General features: G+C 38.7%; 2 protein-coding genes across 2 annotated transcripts in view; one reads left to right on the plus strand and one right to left on the minus strand.

Moving 5' to 3' along the window:
• The first annotated feature begins 708 nt into the window (after window positions 1-708).
• Window positions 709-19,082, plus strand: part of gtf2e2 (general transcription factor IIE, polypeptide 2, beta) — a 41,493-nt gene continuing 23,119 nt past the window's right edge. Inside the window, exon 1 of the mRNA XM_048597690.1 lies at window positions 709-868. Coding sequence (XP_048453647.1) covers window positions 709-868 — 160 coding nt within the window. The remainder of the gene's footprint in view (window positions 869-19,082) is intronic.
• smim18 (small integral membrane protein 18) lies at window positions 11,208-16,934 on the minus strand. The gene is made up of 2 exons (XM_048597703.1): window positions 16,853-16,934; window positions 11,208-11,562 (listed from the first exon to the last, which is right to left on the minus strand). The coding sequence occupies exon 2, from the start codon at window positions 11,511-11,513 to the stop codon at window positions 11,208-11,210; it is 306 nt and encodes a 101-aa protein (XP_048453660.1). The 5' UTR covers window positions 11,514-11,562; window positions 16,853-16,934.

The following is a 19,082-nucleotide window of genomic DNA, read 5'->3' on the forward strand; positions in this document are numbered from 1 at the left end:
TTTCTTTTTTGTCAGTTTCCTCCTCTGCCTTGCAAGCATTGATTTGTCAGTAGGGTTTATTTTGATCATCTACCTTGCCTAGGTGACTTGCTTATTTTTCTTAAAGGGCAGTGATAGCCTTGTAGTATTGTTGCTGTAGGTTCAGGTCTCACCACACCAGTTTGATTTTTTTTTTAAATCTAGAATCATTGTCAATTGTCATAATACTCATCTGATTCACTAATGCCCTTTTTAAGGAAGGAAACTGCCCTCCTTACTTGGTCTGGCCTACATGTGACTCCAGATCCAAAGCAATGTGATTGACTCTTAATTGACCTCTGAGCAGTTAGGGGTAGGCAATAAATGCTCACCGAGCCAGTAATGCCTACATTCCATGAACAAATTCTTTAAAATAACTCGTGGGGCTGCTGACACAGCAATGAAAATGGTGGTGTGAAGAAATCTCTGGGATAGATAATAACATGCAGTAATTGGCTAGATATTTGTTGTGGGAAAGAGGATCATGACCTTTCCCTAAGCTGTAATTGAGATCACAAATTAGGAAGTGAACCTACTCCTAGCCCATTGTTTCTCAGTAGGTAAGCTAGCAAATAAAAACCAATAGCAGGGCATACTCAAATTGCTTTTCTTCAAATTGAAAAGATTTATTTTGGATTTGTGTTTTATCACATATTAAATGAACTGTAATTAATTCTTTCTATTCTAGATATGGATCCAGCATTGTTGAAAGAAAGGGAACTGTTTAAGAAGCGTGCTCTTTCTACTCCTGCTATTGAGAAACGAAAAGTCTCTTCCTCTTCTAGTTCATCTAGTTCTAAAAAGAAGAAATTAAAGCCAGATCAGGGCAATTCCTCAAAACAAAGTTCAGGTAAATTGAATTATGTACAAGTATATATTTATTTTAAAACAATGGTTTTGTTACATTTAGCTTTTAAAAATTTGGTAAATATGGTTTATAGTTAAGAAAAGTATACAAGATATTATCATTTTTGCTTGCCAATTGGTATTCCACTTTAGAAACTAATGAGGGCAGTGGATCCTTGGGAGTGCAGCCAGAGCCGCCAAGTCCTTTGTAATGGAACAGGAAGTGGAAGGGGGGCAATAATTATAGAGGATTCCATAGTCTGTGGATCAAAAAGGAGTTTTTGTGGCATTAAACTTGACTCCAAGATGACTTTGCCTCTTGGTGCCAGGGTCAAGAATAGGAACATAAGAATCAAAGTAGACAAACAGGAGGCTGGAAGGACACAGTAAGCCAGGCAGCATCTGGAGGAAAGGAGCAGTCAACGTTTTGGGACCTGAAGAAGGGTAATACCCGAAACGTTGACCGCTCCTTTGCTCCAGATGCTGCCTGGCTTGCTATGTTCTTCCAGCCTCCTGTTTGTCTACCTGGATTCCAGCATCTGCAGTTTTTTTGTCTCTAACATAGGAATCAAGCCTGCCTCACTATTCAATATTGAATCATAATCACAGTACATGCCTTCATGCAATCCTGTAACTATTTTACTATAACCCCAGATCTAAAGACATAAAGAGAGATACATGGCTGTGATCTAATTGCCATTACAGAAACATGGCTGCATGGTGACCAGGATTGGGAACTGAACATTCAAAGAGCATAGTACTTTCATAATTGCAAAATACGAAAAAAGCATTGAGATACATGAACTTCAGATGCTGGCATTGGTATTCAGTATTTGGCTATTTTATATTATTATGGTCCCAGGTCATGATAAATTGGACAAGTCAAATCTATGAATGAAACTTGGCTTAACAGATCACATGGGTAATTTTTGCAGTTAGTTACTGTGGTGGTTATTCCATTGCCTTTCAATTTTACATTCTTGCCTTTTAGTGTATTATCCTAATCAACCTCAGCTAATCTATGTCTTATGCCTTTATATGTTCCCATATTCAAATTTAAACCTTTCAGAATTAACTACCTCTCTTTCGAACTTATTGTGGTAACTCATCCTAAAAGTTCTTTTACAAAAAGATTGTTAATTAGCCCTTTTTGATTCCATAATAGTAGATCTAAACTAGCAAAGCCCCTAATTGGCTCCTTAACATAAAACCACCTGAACACACTTTGCTCATGCAGCGTGCTTCTCTAATTTCTTGATTAATACCATGGCCCACACTACCATTATTTGGTAGTCTATAAATAAGTCCAGCCAATGTCTGCTGCTCCTTGCTGTTTCTTAACTCCAACAAACAGACGCCACACATTGTTCTTCCTTGTTCTATCTTGTCTGCCTAGTATTTGAGACTATGCCCTCTGGTCCTAACATCCTCTCAACATTTACACTATCAAGCCCTTTAAGAATCCTATATGTTTCAATGAGATGGTCAAACATGACGTGACACCAGGTTATAGTCCAACAGGTTTAATTGAACACACAAGCTTTCAAAGTGTTGCCCCTTCCTCAGCGGTAACACTCCAAAAGCTTGTGTGTTCAATTAAACCTGTTGGACCATAACCTGGTGTTGTGTCATTTTTGACCTTGTCCAACACTGGCGCCTCCAAATTATTTTGATGAGATCACCTCTAAACTCCAGTGATGACCGTTACAACCTTTTGAATCTTTGCTCAAATGGCAATCCCTGCATACCAGGGATCATCCTAGTTTTCTGAACTGCCTCCAATGAAATGACGTCTTTCCTTTAAATGAGACCAAGCTGCTCACATTACTGCAGGTATGGTCTCACCTTGTACAGTTGAAGTAAAACTTCTTATTCTTATACTCCAACCTGCTTGAGATAGAGGCCAACATTCTGTTTACTTTTCTGATTACTTGCAGAACCTGTGTGCTAGTTTTCTTATTTCATGCCAAGTACCCCATGACCGTTTGTGCTGCAGCTTTCTGCAGTTTTTCTTCATTTAAATAATACCCTGTTCTTTTATTCTCCCTTCCAAAATGAACAACTTCACACTTTCCCATCTTGCACTCCATTTGCCTATTGATATCTCTCAGTAAACTGTTTGGATCCCTCTCACAACCTGCCTTTTCACCTATTTTTATATCATCTGCAAATTTGGCTACAATACATTTGCTTTCTCCCTCCAACTCATTAATATATGTTGCAAACATTTGTGGTGCCAGCACATTCTTTCCAGCCCATTGGCCAGTTCTCTATCCTCACCAACATTCTGCGACCAGCACCGTGGAATCTTAGATAATGAAGCAGCCAGTATGAGGAGACAGGAGAACCTAGATAATGCTCAGGTTTAGGCTGAGAAGTGGTCAATAATATTCATGCCACACAAATACCCCATAATGGATCTTCTCCAAGCAGAGATAATCTAACAATTTCCCCTTGATGTTTCACTAAATTGCCATTACCGAATCCTCCACCAAGATGTCATAGATGTAAAGTGATTTGCAAAAGAACCAACAGCAATTTTGAAAGAAAATGTTTTTTACACATTGTTAAGCTTCACTGGATGGTGCAGTAGAAATCCAGCCTGCTATTCCTGGAGTCATCACAAAAGTTAGAGATATTTTAAGATATACAGAATTTCCCCTGACTTTTAGATCCAGTTTGACAGAAAGCATGGACCAATTTTCTGTACATAATAAGACTTATTATTTATTAGAAATGAGTAGACTCTAGCTACAAGTAAGCTGGTATGAACCATTCACTTATAATTCTGTTCATTAAAACACCAACCCATTATAAACTCCTCCTTGCACACACCGACTGGGAAAAAATGGGTTTTGTGAATGGAGGGAAAAACAGGAAAGCAGTTCAGTGGTCTCTGTTCACAGGATCTGTTGACATAGTTCTTGTGCTGATCAGAGCACTGCTTCTTGGTTTTGTTTTCTGGATGCTTTCGCTTTGCAGCAGAAGTCAGATCCCTTATTCACACTTATAAAAGGTCTCAAAGTGATCACAGCTCACAGCAACTGCTGAAGGAAAAATAATTTGCCTCAGGTTTAAAGTGGCTTTTACTGTAGAGAACTGAGATTTCCTGACCCTGAGTGAATATCTGAAGGCTTCTCACTATCTTGCTTACACTCCCAAGCTGAGAAAAAATTACAAAGTTGCGGGCAAACTGAATGTTTTTGTTATGGATAACTGGACACTAGTCCATAGCCAAAAATACAGAAAAAGTAAAAAAAAGCCTATCTATTGTATGGTAAAGATCTGAAATACCTGAAAGGATGATAACTGCAGATTCAATCAGTGCTTTTCAAAGTTAGATAAGTATTTGAAGGGAAAAATATTTGCAGGCTTACAGGGACAGGGTTGAGAAGTAGGACTTTAAATTGTTCTTGCAGAGAGCTGACGCCAGTTTGACTTACAGAATGGTCTGCTTCTGTGCTGTAACCATTCTATAATTCTAACAAACTTCTAGGGTTACCATTGACTAGAAACTTAACCGGTTGGACTACGTTAATACTGTGGAAAACATGAGCAGGTTTCTGATTCCTGAAAGTCTGATCTCCTAACTACATTCAAACAGCACTTGAGAAGCTTGACATCTTTCGAAACGAAGCCACCCACTTGATCGACACTTTAGCCACTCATCTTTCAACAGCCGTACTCTACCAGTGGCATACAATGAAAACAGTGTGCACAATCCATAAGACACATTGTACCTTAGATAGCATTTATTTATTTCTCACATTTGTATAGTTTCTTCATGAACACTTTTTTTTTCTTCACCCTTTGAGTAAGTATTGAAAATGGTAGCAGGCTGATTATCAATCATTTGAATCATGTTATGAATCCTTCTTCCATCATCATAGAGGTGTAGGGTCATACAGCATGGAAACAGACCATTCGGTATATCCAGTCCACACCAACCATTTCCCAAACTAAACTAGTCCTACCTGCCTGCACTTAACCCATATCCCTCCAAACCTTTCCTATTCATGAATTTATCCAAATGTCTTTTAAACGCTGTACCTGTACCTGCATCCATCACATTGTCTGGCAGTTCATTCCACACATTAACTACTCTATGTTTCTTAAAAAAAAAGTTGCCCCTCATATCATTTTAAAATCTTTCTCCTCTCACCTTTTAAAATATCCCCCCTAGTTTTGAAATCCTCCACCCTAGGGAAAAGACTCTTGTCTTTCACCGTTTTTTTGGTCCTCATGATTTTTTAAACCTCTATAAGGTCACCTCTCAACCTCCTATGCAGTAGTGAAAAAGGTCCCAGTCTTTTTGTACATTTCAAACCCTCCATTCCAGGCAACATCCTGGTAAATCTTTTCTGAACCCCCTCAAATTTAATAGTATCCTTCTTATAACAAGGCAACCAGTGCTGCACACAGTACTCCAGAAAAGGCATTGCCAACGTCCTGTACAACTTAAACATGAGGTCCCAACTCCTATACTCAAAGGTCTGAGCAATGAAGGCAAGAGTGCTAAATACCTTCTTAATCACCCTGTCTACCTGTGACGCAAATTTCAAAGAATTTCATACCTGAACCCCTAGGTCTATCTATTCTACAAGACCACCCAGGGCCCTAACTATTAATTCCATGATCAGAATAACTGGAGTCGGACTTGAACCTGGGAACTGTTGAGTCACGAGATCTCTGTAGTGCTAACTGAAACAGCTTCAATGTTGAATGAGGATTTTCTAATCAGTTTGGTAATTTTATCGTGTTAAATCTACTAATTTAAAACTTCTGCTTTGGTTTTTACCAATACTTTTTATTTATTTTTATGTTTAACTGCCCTCTTGATGAGCAATATTGTTGAAAACATGATGCTGATAAATTAAAAATCATTTCAGTTCTACTGACTCCTGTCTTTCTGTTACTGTGTCGTTTTGATCAGTTTTTTTCAAAAGTATTTTCTGTTACCTTGACTGCATTGTCATAGCTCAACACCATATTTTCAGGACCAAAGTACTGCAAGTGCTGGAAACTGGAGTAATCACAATGTGTCAAATGTCCAACAAATGATCACTGACCTGTCATGCTAGTCCTGTTTCTGCTTCCATATTTGCTGCCACATCTGCTTAATATTTCTAACATTTTGTGCTTTGTTTCACCTCTGGATCTTTCCCGTGTTGCTCTGCAGCAATCATTCCACTCTATTTTATTCAAAATTTAGCCCCGTCTTTTTTTGTTAAACATATGCTGTTAGAGCACCACTCTGCTTCACACTAGATCTGGCCCACTCCAGGGTTATCCATTGCGATGGCTTTGCTCTGCTTTATTTCAAGTCTACATTGTATAAAATGGCCTGGATTAAAGCAGCTTAAAGCAGGTAGTAAAGTATTATGCAAGTGACCTGAACCAAATATAGAATCTTGCTGAGTATCTTCATGATCCTCCAATTTTATGTTATTTTTAAGCATTTATCCAATTCTCTTTTGAAGTTATTGATTGCCTTTGTTTTTACCACATTTTCACATCATCTTAATATGCTTAGTTTAAAATAAAAATCTCATCCTTCAATTACAATAAATCTGTCCGTTTTTAATTACCAACCTTTGTGACAGTGGGAAACAGTTTCCTCCAAACTGTCGAAGCCACTGAATGCTGAGCACCTCCATTATTCTCTTGCGGATTCTACATGAGCTGAATTAATTTCCTCATTCTTGATATCATTCTTGAAAATATCTTTGCACAGTTATTCAAGCCTTGATATTGTTTCTAAAACCTGAGCTCCAAAATTGGACACCCTATTCTACCTGCATTATTTTTATTGCCTCTACAAAAACAAACCCTTCTAATAACCTCATCAATTTTCAAAAAAAATTCTTTTCATATTAAATGCAATGTGAAAGTCACTGGAAAGACCAATACCTCTGTTCTTGAGTGAGGATAGAAAATATTGGTAGGAGGTTACATATAGGGCCTCTAAGGTAAGTATAGTTATAAATCAGGTAGTTAAAGGCATTTGTAATAAGGGTAATGTAGTAATCATTGAAGATTTTCATCTTCATATAGATGTGTAAAACTGATTATTTTCATACTAACCTTGTGAAAAATGAGTTCACGGAAGGACTATGAGTTTCTAGATCACAGTGGTGAGGAACAAACCAGGGAGCTGCCTATGTTGTATCTAGCTCTGCTCAATGTGAAAGTGCTACTTAATAACGTTCCAATAAAGAAACACAGGATAGAGTGACTATAATTGTATATCATGTTTGAAAATAATGTGCTTAAATCCAAGTTAAAATCTTGCACAAAAAAAAAGCTAACTGCGCAGGGTGGAGGGTTGATTTGGGCCAAGTAGATTCAGAAACTGTATGAAAGCGTGTAACAATGGACAAGCAACGGCAAGTGTTTAAAAAATGAATACATTATTTGCAACAAATATACATTATTTAAGGGCTTAAAATCCCCATAGAAGAAATGATTTAGCCATGGTCCAGTGGAGGAGTTGAAGATTATATTAGATCAAAGGAAGACAGTTTTGATTTTGTCAGAAAGAGGAGGATGCCTATTGATTGGGAAGAATTTAGAATTCAGCAAAGGAGAAAGAAGAAATTGATCAGAAAAGAAAATATAAGAATGGATTAGCAAGAGACACAGATTGTAAGAGTATGTTTAATAGTAAGATATTAATGAAAGCAAGTGTTAGCCCAGAAGAGGCAGAGGTGAAGTTATAATGGGGAATAAGGAAACATCAAAAAAAATTATATCAAAAACACATTCCAGAAACAACAAGGAACCAAGGGCCCGGACAGATTTGAGGGCCTTTTTAAAAGAAATCAATACTGTATCATTCCATATACTACTGTATTAAGGGACAAAATAGCAACTAATACCTGGACCCAATGACTCACATCCTAACTAAGGTTTTGGAAGAGGGCAGACATTTTTGATTTTACAGAAAAATTCAGATAATAGAAAACTGCTCCCAACAAGCATTGTTTGTCAGGTAACTGAACATCTTGGGGTTGGGAACAAGATAGAGAAGTATTTTGATTTCCACCAGTACAAGAGCTGCCTGACTGTTCTCTGCAGTCAAAACCAATTTTAAATCTGAAGAAAATCAGTTTGTCTTTCCTCCAGTTGTTGTAAGCTGTTACTTTTAACTGATCAGTCAGAGACTTTTGATGAATGAACCAGCCACCTTGTGTCTCTTGCAAAACCAGAGGAAGCATCTGGAGAAAGATGGCTGTAAATCAATGTTCTAACCAGCATGAGAGTCATAAGGATCATCTCTGCAACCTGTGAATAGGAAACACTGAACTGTTTTCCAGCTTTCCTCTGCCCATAATTTATTTTTTCCCACGGTAGAACAAAGGACTGTGGATGCTGTAGATCTGAAACAAAAACAGAAATTGCTGGCAAAACTCACAGGTCTGGCAGCATTAGTGGGAAGAAACCAAAGGTAACGTTTCAAGTCTAGTGATTATTCTTCAGACCTTTTCTTTCCATGTCTGTTTGTCTGTGTGCAAAGGAGAGTTTAGAATGGAATTAAAATTTAATTTGTAGTGTAATATGCTTGAGCTTATAATTGTTTACCTGTAGCTAGAGTCTAATTACTTGTAATAAATCATAATTATTAAGTACCAAAACCTGGCCCATAATTTCTATCAACGTGGATCTGAAAATCAGTTAAATTGGGGAATATTGTGTACTTGTTATAAAACCTTTTAGGTTTTGTGATGACTCCAGGAAAACTATGGTTTCCTGGGTGCTACAGCTTCCTTTAGCATTTTGGTATCTGTGACTCTTTCTTTCCTATCAGTCCTTATCCATACGTATCCTGACTCGTTTAAACCCGGACTAAGTGCACTCTGCTTTGTCTCCCCTCCCTTTCCTAATTCATGATGTTCACTGTAAGAGTTATAGAATCATAGTGATTATACAGCACAGAATCTAGGACCAGGAGGCATATTCACAGAGTAGGGAGTCATCTACTTAGGACAGAGATGAGGAGGAATTTCTTCTCTCAGTTGTTAGCAAATCTGTGAAGTTCTTCATCATAGGCGGTCGAGACTGTCTTGTTAATTATATGCAAGGATGAGAAACTTTTAAAATCAGTAAGGGAATTTAGGGTTATGGGGAAAAGGTAGGGAAATGGAGTTGAAGATTATTGTAGCCATGAGTCAACTGAATTCCCTGAGCCATCCCTCTCCCTAGCTGAAATTGAACCAATATGTTCATTATGTTAGCATCTTTTTGACCTTGATGAGCTTTCAACTACATATCTACGCCTACCAAATTTATCTACTTCCATAACATCACTAGCTTTCCCTCTGCTTCAACTTATTTGCTGATGAAAACTTCAACATGTTTTAGTTATCCCTATCCCTGACTATTCTAACATGCTTCTGACTGACTTCCTACCTTCCACAATCAATAAACTTGATGTAATGCAAAACTCTGCTGCCTAGTCCTAACTTGCAACAAGTCCCATTCAGCTATCTTTTTGCTCATTCACATAATTCCTGTAGAGCTTCTCCCTTGACTGTGTCTCTGTCTCTGTAACATCCAAACTCAAGGTCTTATGTAAACCCCGTATTTTAATTCTTCCACTTTTGACTGACATGCCTTCAGCTGCCAAGTCCTTAGATTAGGAATTACCTATTAAACACCCCTAATTCTCTACATTTATTTTGTCTTTTCAAGTGTTCTGTAAAATTTACCTTCCTTACCAAGTTATGTTCAAATGTTTCCTTTATGTAGCTTGTTGTCAATTGTTTTATAACTCCTGTTAAAGATTCTAAGTTGTGCTATTTGTTTCAGTCTGAAACCACCTCAATAGACCAAACTGAATCTTTGCCATGGCAAGCAATCCTTGTACTATTGTATAGTTTCTTTTCAGTGATAATTTACTTTAATTCCGATTACAAACAGGCATGATCAGCGCAACACCAAGAAGAGTCTTCAGAGTCAAGAGAAATAAATTGATTGCCTTGCCCTTTCTAGACATACCCAGGAAGTTGAGCTTAAGCTCTATATCAACTCACTAAGGGTGTCTGAACTTGTATGCCCTGCCAAATCACAACAGGTACAGATCCAGACATTTATCTAGATCCTGTAACTGAACTGAATCTCCTACTGTTTGAATATTCTCCAATTAGAAATGATTGTCCAATTCAAAATTCTCTGCTGCTTAGTTATCTTTTGTTGTTTACTTCATTCATGGAATTGAGTGTCACTAGCAGGGCCAGAACTTGATTCCCATCTCTAATTCCCTTTGAATCTGTGAAGTCACTCCTGAGGGCAGTTAATTGTCAAACACATTGTTCTATGGGTATGGAGTTACAAATAGACCAAACCAGCTATGAAATTGAAACTTCTGATGGCCAATTATCCAGTGCCTGGAACCCTCTGGAAAAATACAGCTCTAAGTTAGAGTCCGAAACTTTGGAGGGTTCCACCTCACTTAATTGAGTAATTAATAAGGAAAAGTTAGAGAGATTAAAAACCAGTTATAACTCCTGACTAACCATAAAATTCACCAATGTCTTGACCCTACCTTGTCTTTATGTATACCTGACCCTCCACCTCATACTCTCACCAACCCCACCCCAGATCCTCATGAACTTCCCTAACCAGATCTGTTTTAGCTCTTCAACAGCCTCTAATCTGTCCTAAGGCCCCTTGCCTGCCAGGCACTGTGCCTATTTGCCTGCTATACGCTTCTTCTTGTGTACCTCACATCCTAGGCCCCTTCACTACCTTAACTACTCGGAGATGGTAAGTGTAAGTCAAGGTGACTTTAGACCTTTTAAATGTGGAGTATGGTGGTTACTGCTGCGAAAGAGGATGTGGTTTCAGATTCAATGAGTGAATTCCTGAACTGAACTGAACTGTACAGGTTTGGCTGGGAAGACCCTGGCTCAGTGCTTCACTTAGGAAACCTCTTCCAACGTGGACAATTTTTTTTTTTTTTACTGATCTGCATTGAAAATAGGGATTCTGACCCAGATCTGAAGATTTGTGCCATTGTCCTTTGTTGTTCTCTGAACAGTTTCCACATCATTAACTGAATCTAATGGATCCACATCACTGTTGTACAGAAACCTCAGAGCGCTCAATTTAATTTGAGGGACTCTGGAATCGGATTAATAAAACACTTCTTTCTTTAAGTCACCTTTTGTATTTGAAGATTAATTTAACTCCATTAATTTTTTTTTTAGTAAGACTCTGATCTTGTTTACTATGCTGACTATTTTACCAAATTCTTTTTCGTTCCTTTTGATATCAAATGGCAATAAATTTCCATCTGACATGTTTTGTTTTATTTTGATTTGTATATCATGATAAATCATTTTCTATACCATTTCAACTTTATGTCTTTTCATAGTACTCATCACAATTCTTGCAGCATGGGGTTCATTTTCCAGACTTTCTAAACTTTTGCTCTTTGTACAAGAGCAGCAAAGAAGCAGCTCATGGAGAAATGCTAATAAAACCAGGCTAATTACAGTGAGAACAAACAGCAGCAAGATAAGAAAGAAAGCGATCTTCCAGCTATCATGAAACAGCTGCATCTGCTGGACTTGAAATTTAGTGTCTTGATTTATAGATGTGGCGTCGTTGATCACGAACCAAGTTTGACTAAAGTTATTAGCTGCCATTTTTAGAAATGGATGTTCTAGAGGTGGTCTTCAGATCAGAAATATGAACCTATAAAAAGAAGGAAAGATACTGGATATTATTCATTTTATGCAAAAGCTTTGTAACTTGGCATATCTCTTACTCCTCCATCACTAGAAGCCAGATGAGCAACCCCACTTCAATAAGTAACGTAAAAGAACATGAAAGGCATGTACCTGAAAGTGAAATGCTGCCCCTATAGCAGCAATATGGTTTTGACATCCAAAACAATTCTGCTATAATTTACAAATTCAAAGTCCTACTGCAATCATGGACAAAGCTGGAGAATTAAACAACTAATACGAGGATGCAGATTCATGGATGTTCCCATTTTCAAGGATAGTGAGGCCTAACCTCAGTGCAAAACACTATCATCAAGCATTCCTAACAATTTTAATTTAGCCAAATGTGTTGCGTGAATGATCTTTCTTGACCTCTTCCTGAATCTTCACCACTACAGATGGCTGTCTCAATTCAATTGAATTTACTGCATTTGTTGTCAAGAAATGGTTGAATATGCTGGGCACAGTAAAGGCTATATATCCCAATGACAACAAAGTGCGGAGCTGGAGGAACACAGCAGGCCAGACAGCATCAGAGGAGCAGGAAAGCTGACGTTTCGGGTCGGGTCCTTCTTCCTGACCCAAAACGTCAGCTTTCCTGCTTCTTTGATGCTGCTTGGCCTGCTGTGTTCCTCCAGCTCCATGCTTTGTTATCTCTGACTCCAGCATCTGCAGTTCTTGCTATCTCACATCCCAATGACCATTCAACTTAACAGCTGTCCTCCTGAACTAGCCATGCCTTTAGCCAGGCTATTCTAGTATACCTACAAACTGTCATCTAATTGATGAGAGAAATGTCCTGTCAGTTTTAAAGGGACAGCTCCAACCCAGTCAGTTAGCTATCCTGTCAATCTACTCTCAATTATAAGCAAAGTCATAGAAGGAATTTGCCCACTGATAACCTGCCAAGCATTACTCAGTCCATCCAGGACTACTGTAACAAAATTCAGTAGTGTCGTGGTCAAATTATTGGCTGAATGGATAATTCCCAATCTGGGGCAAGAATGACATGAAGGCAGCATTAGACCAGTTGTTGGAACTAAGGAGTTTGGAGAGAACTAAGTGGAAAGATGAAATGAACGTGATGTACTAGTAAAACCTGACCTTGGACAGATGGAGCAGAGTACACCTTCTCAGTAGCTACAGAGAACACAGGTAATTGCATAAACACAATCAGTTGAAAAATCTGAAAGAATTTATTTTGGGGAAAAAGTGCTGAATGGATAATAAGATGTATACAGAGAAAGTACATACTTAGATTAGTGTTTCAGGATAGGTACGGTGACTGGGAAATGTGACAAGTGGTGCTACATATGAATGCTGGCTTTACTATTATAATTATGTTTTGTTTTCTTCCAAAGAAGTTAGAGCTTCCAACTAACACAACATCAGACTGTATTATTAACGATGCCAGAATTTCTTCTTTTATTTAAAATATTGAACCATTACCCTGTGAACATTTCTTCAAAATTTACACAATGATGTTTCTGAAAATATTGATGTTTGATGTAAAACACAATCACTCGCCTTATATAAATGTTGGTAGAATATTTTAAGGGAAGAAAATATACCTCTTCACAATGAAAAAAAATGCATATACAGAAGATCTACTTGCCATCCCATCTTTTTATCTTTGCTCCATATGCTAACCCGGTCTCTTTTACATCTTGTTGTTACTGCGTGAGCTGTTTCAACAGAGTCTTGTTTCCACTTGTTTCTAGTTCAGTTTCCTTATTCTGAGTTGGGTGACTGCGCAATTTACACCTGAAAGCAGAAATTGGGGCTCTGCTCTTCATCATTGTAACCCTGGATAAAATGTTCAGTAAAGTGCTGTCTCCGGTGGAACAGGTAGTAATTCTAGTGCAAAGTAAGTGCTTGCTTAAGTGACATCAGCACAAATCATATTTAAGACGCTAAGGGGTTAGATATTCCCCACGCCAGGGAGTCAGAAATCTGTTACCTCATGGACCTTCTTTGCCCATAGTTTCAGCATGAGAGTTCATACATTTAGGGGAGTTTAATTTTATATTTGGATGTTTGCTGTAGGAGAAAGATCAGTTTTATGAAAATACTTGGGAGAAGGAAAATGTTTCTTTTCAATTTCTTCGAGCACTTCTAGATATTTTCTAACCAATTTTCCTTAGAGATGTTATTGCACACCTCTAGAAGAGATAGAACTTGAACTTAAGCCTCTTGGTTTAAATGTTACCACTGCACCAGAAGAGCTGTTTTTGAGTACTTTATTTGTTTTAAAAATACTGGAAATATTACTAGAAATATTATTTTTAAACTGGCAATCAAGAATCATTCAGTTGATAAGAATTCTTTTGTTTTATAGTTGGAAGCAAAAAACTGCAATGGTGAATGTGTTGGGCATCGATAGTGGGAGTATGGAATGAAGCAGTTGGAAATGAAGTCATATAATGATACTTTGCAGAATATGTCCAACCAGAGTTGTTCATTCTGACACCCTCATTAAAGTCTGGTTAAGATGAGAGTACAAAATGCAAAGCCAAGAGTGGTAGAAATCACCACAAAACAGATGAAAGCCATGCACAGAATGTCTTGACTTACCTTTTCATGTTTTGGTAGGGTACTGACTGGCCTGTGTTTCGAACACTTCTCAGCTTTTACTATAGATTTCCAACATTTACTATTTTTCCTTTTTGCAATTTAAAGTTGAAAGTTTGATGATGTTGGAAACAATACAAGTAGTGCTAGATGATATTCTAAATAATTTTCCACTTTCAGGTTTGTTTATAAGTTGAAGGTGAGCTCCCCACGCTCTAGCATAAATATTAGATACAAGCCTGCCTCCAGTTCACCCCATGATAATATTCCAGTCAATTGGCCTTTAATTATTGTGCATTGTAATTTCCACTGCTGGCCACGAGGAAATTCCCTGTCGTATTGCTACTGATCGTTGTGTCTGGCACTTTGCAGTATCAGCAGAGCTATCAGGAATGGTAGCCAAGGTCAATACTGTGGAAGGCCTGGGTGGGAAGAGCAACCTAGGAGTGGAGCACAATTTGGACAATCAAGGGGGGTGAGTGAGGAAGATGTTGGAAAAATGAAAGTCATCTGATTGGTGTTAAAGGACTCCCCCATTCAACACCTCACTTCATTGAGCAACAGTCTGTAGAATCAGTTGGGTGCAGGTCTCTCCTGCCTGTTAATTTGGGGCGAGGCCCTTTAATCAGTAGGGGAATCAACGGTTACAGGGGAAAATTCTAGAATGTAGACATGAGGCATGTTGGATCAGCCGTGATCTTACTGAACGGTGGAGCAGGCTTGAGCAGCTGAATGGCCTACTTGTTCCTATTTCTTATGGTCGTAAGACAGCATGGTATAGATAACTCACTGTGGAGCTGGAGGAACACCACAGGCCAGGCAGCATCAGAGGAACAGGAAAGTTCATGTTTCGATTCAGGACCCTTCTTCAGAAATGGGGAGGGGAAAGGGAGCTCAGAAGTAAATAGAGAGAGGAGGGGTGGGGCTGGAGATCGTAGGTGAGATGGTGATAGATGAGTGCAGGTAGAGAGTGGTGGGGATTGGTCAGTGAGGTGGGAGGGGCTGATAGGTGGGAGAGAAGATGGACATGTGGTGTCAGGTCAAAGGAGGTGGGGATGAGAAGGAGGGTTGGTCATGGGGTGAGGCTGGGATGGGGAGATTTTGAAACTGGTAAAATCCACGTTTAGGCCATTGTGCTGTAGGCTCCTGAGGCAGAATATGAGGTGTTGCTCCTCCAGTTTGCAGGTGGCGTCGTTGTGACACTGGAGGAGGCCCAGGATGGAAATGTCATCCAGGGAGTGGGAGTAAGAGTTGAAATAGTTCGCAACCAGAAGGTGTTGTCATTTTTTGTGAACAGAGCACAGGTGCTCTACAAAACGGTTTCCAAGCCTCCGCTTGGTTTCACCAACGTAGAGGAGGCCACATCGGGAGCAGTGGATGCGATAGACTATGTTGACGGATCCCCACCACTCTCTACCTGCACTCATGTATCGTCATCCCACCTACCTTCTCCACCCCCACCCTTCCTTTCTCTATTTACTTCTGAGCTCCCTTCCCCCTCCCAATTTCTGAAGAAGGGTCCCAATCTGAAACATCAACTTTCCTTGCTCCTCTGATGTTGCTTGGCCTGCTGTGTTCCTCCAGCTCCACACTGTATTATCTCTGACTCCAGCATCTGCAGTTCTTACTAACTCTGAGTAAGGCAGCATGGTGCTCTGTTTACAGGTCAATCCCCCTACTTCCCCATTTCTGGGTAGTGAATAAAATCCATCCCCTGCGTTAATGCTTATTTCTAACTCTCATTCGTTAGAACTAAAGCCTGCTTTGTTCCAAGGTATAAAACTATAAAGATTTCTTTAACAAGTGTTTCTTGAAATTTATCATATACCTTAAATGGCAAAATGTCATGAAATACTTAGAGCTGGAAGCATTCTTTGATTTTTTTTCTTTTACTTGCGAAGCTTTCTAAGATGTAAGAAAAATAGGCTGTCCTGTGTCTGCTCTGCCATTCAGTAAGATCATGTCTGCTCATCTACTTCAGCTAACCCTTTACATTGCCCCCCCATTCCTTGAATCCCTTAGTATCCAAAAATGATATGTCTTGAGCATTCTAAATTAATATTTTAACACTATTGAGAATGTTTGTTTCAAGAACTGTATGTGCATGGTATTTAAGACATTTAACCCATATTTTAAATAGGCTAACACTGCTATTAAAATAACATTGTACATAAGAATGTGTTAACCTTTTTTATGTTAATCTTTGCAATGTAATTTTGCATTGAATCATCTTGCAACTGCAAATCCCAATCTGCAGCCTTTGTTCATGTGAACTGTTCCATTTTAGCAGCCTTGCAGATTACACTGCAGGACCCAAAACAGCAGTATTTCACATGCAGTCTGTCATTTTTAAAGGTCAAAGCCAGCTGTTATATGTTGTTGCTTTCAATAGAAATTTTAAAATGAGCAGCATTAATTTTGTTCATTTTATTTGTAATGCTGTTAATCACTGATACTTAAAATTAATTATTCACCTCAAAATTACCGATATATAAGTGAACGGAAGGGAGCTACAGGCCTGTAATAAAAATCAAGATAGCGTTGCAATGATTTCACAAGGTTTCATGCTGACACAAAAGCTTCAAACAGATGAGTCCTTTACACACCTTTCTTTTGCTCAAATGTAAAAATACTTTTTTAAGTGTTGACTTCCGAACAAATCCTGAATTAGAAAAGAGAACACATACCTTTCTGACAATAGGAGCAGTAGGGTGTTCTTGTAATAGGAAATACTGTAAAGTGCTCTGTAAATCTTGTAGCCTGTTGTTGATGACTGGAGGGTGGATCTTGTCTGTTATTGGCCAGGAATGGTGTATCTTAATTTATATTGACTCTTGCAGTATGTTTTCAAAACTGTATATTCTTCAGGTTAGAAAGCTCCAGTTTTCTTCTACCAATCTCTGCTACTTTTCATTCTGTATATTCCATCATCTCATCTTTTCCACTTGTATGTCTAGTCCTTGTTTTTTCATCTCGTCTTATAATTCTCTGATACATTCTTTCTCTGCAATTTCACTGTTGTTTAATTCTTACTCTTTTAATGACATTTTTCACACATGTTCACTTATCCTTTGCATGAACAGTGGTAGGCAATTCATTTTTAAAGTCTCTTCTTGATTCCTTAACTCTTCATACTCGTGCTCTTGAACATAGGAGCAGGAAGAGCCTTTTTAATCACTTATTTATGGTCACCAATCAGTGAGATCATGGCTGATCTGTGACCTATCTGACAGATTTAAAATTAAAAATTGATCTAGCATTAATTGCTTTTGTGTTTGGGTAATATATTGCCCTGGATAGAGGATTGACTATTAGAAGACAAAGCCAGCGTAAAGAAGTAGTGATTGCTGGGGGTGGGGTGCAAAATGCATTTTCAGGATGGCAGTCTATAACTAATGGAGTTTCACACTGAACAGTGCTGGGAACACAATTATTTATAACACAGGTAGTTCTCCTATAATGCGATAGTTGCATTCTTGCGTAACCTTGTGCTATAGAAAATCAGAAAGAATAAAATAGCTGAATTTTATTTAAATTGAGAAATGCTGTAAAAAGTCAGAGAGAGGGATTTCGGGGTTCTAGTGCATGAATCACAAAAAGCCAGCATTCAGGTCAGTGGGTAATAGGAAGGGAAATGGGATGTTGGCCTTTATTTCATAAGGGAATTGCGTAACAAATTAAGAGGTTCCCCCCTACTCCAACTATCGCAGTGAAACTGACTGGTCTGTAATTGCTGGACTTATCTTTGCACTCTTTTCCATCTATCTCTGCTCATATTTAACCTTTTAGAGTCCAGCATCACTGTGATAAATCTATTTGCATTCCTTCCAGGGCCAATATATGCTTCTCTAGACATGGTGCCCAGAACTTATAACATAGAAAATAAGAATAAGAGGAAGCAATTCTGCCTTTTGAGACTACTGTTCCATTCAGTATGATCATGGCTGATCATCCAATTCAGTATGGTGTTACACTTTCACTCCATAACTTTTGATTCTTTGAGCCTTGAGAATTGTGTCTGTCTGTCTTGAAATCGTTCAACGTTTGGTCTCAACCACTTTCTCTGGCAGAGAATTCCACAGGCTAACCTGTCTGGGTGAAGGTATTTCTCCTTTTCTGTCCTAAATGATCTACCCATAACCTTAGACCATGATTCCTGATCATTGGGAGCATCCTTCCTGTGTTTATCCTGTCAAGTCAAGTTTCTATGAGATCCGTCCCTCATCCTTCAAAACTCCAGTCAATCCAGTCTCTCTCTGTTCATACATAGGCCAACCATTCCAGGAATTGACCTGGTAAACCTCCATTACAATCCTTTCATAGCCAGAACATCCTTCTTCAGATAGGCATTGCAAAACTGTACTTGATACTCCAGATGTGGTCTCACCTAGGCCCTGTATAACAGTGACAAGTCAGCCGTAGTCCTGCATTTGAATTCTCTCGCAATGGCAGCCAAGATACGTTTGCCTTCTTTGCTGCCAGCTGCACCTTCTTGCTTACTTTCAGCAATTATTGTAAAAGGGCATCCAGTATCATTGCACCTCCCCTTTCCTAATCTTTTGCCATTCAGATAATCTGCCTTCCTGCTTTTGTTACCAAAGTGGATAACTTCACATTTGTTTCCATTATACTTGATCTTCCATGGATTTGCCCATGCACTGAACATTTTCAAATTACTCTGAAGTATGTCTGCATCCTCCTTACAGTTCACCGTTACCCCCAACTTGTATCATCTGCAGATTTGGAGATATTATATTTAGTTACTTGATCCAAATCATCCAAGCACTAATACCTGCAGCACCTTGCTATCTGCCTCTCTGAAAATGACCCATTTATTCCTACTAGGATAACAAGGTGTAGAGCTGGATGAACACAGCAGGCCAAGCAGCATCAGAGGAGCAGGAAGGCTGATGTTTC

Source organism: Rhincodon typus, chromosome 1 (assembly GCF_021869965.1).
Source record: "Rhincodon typus isolate 14 chromosome 1, sRhiTyp1.1, whole genome shotgun sequence".
Taxonomy (NCBI): Eukaryota; Metazoa; Chordata; class Chondrichthyes; order Orectolobiformes; family Rhincodontidae; genus Rhincodon; species Rhincodon typus.

Bases quoted from the DNA above. Each gene is read 5' to 3' on its own strand.
- smim18 (XM_048597703.1), bottom strand. From the start codon at position 11,513: ATGGCAGCTAATAACTTTAGTCAAACTTGGTTCGTGATCAACGACGCC.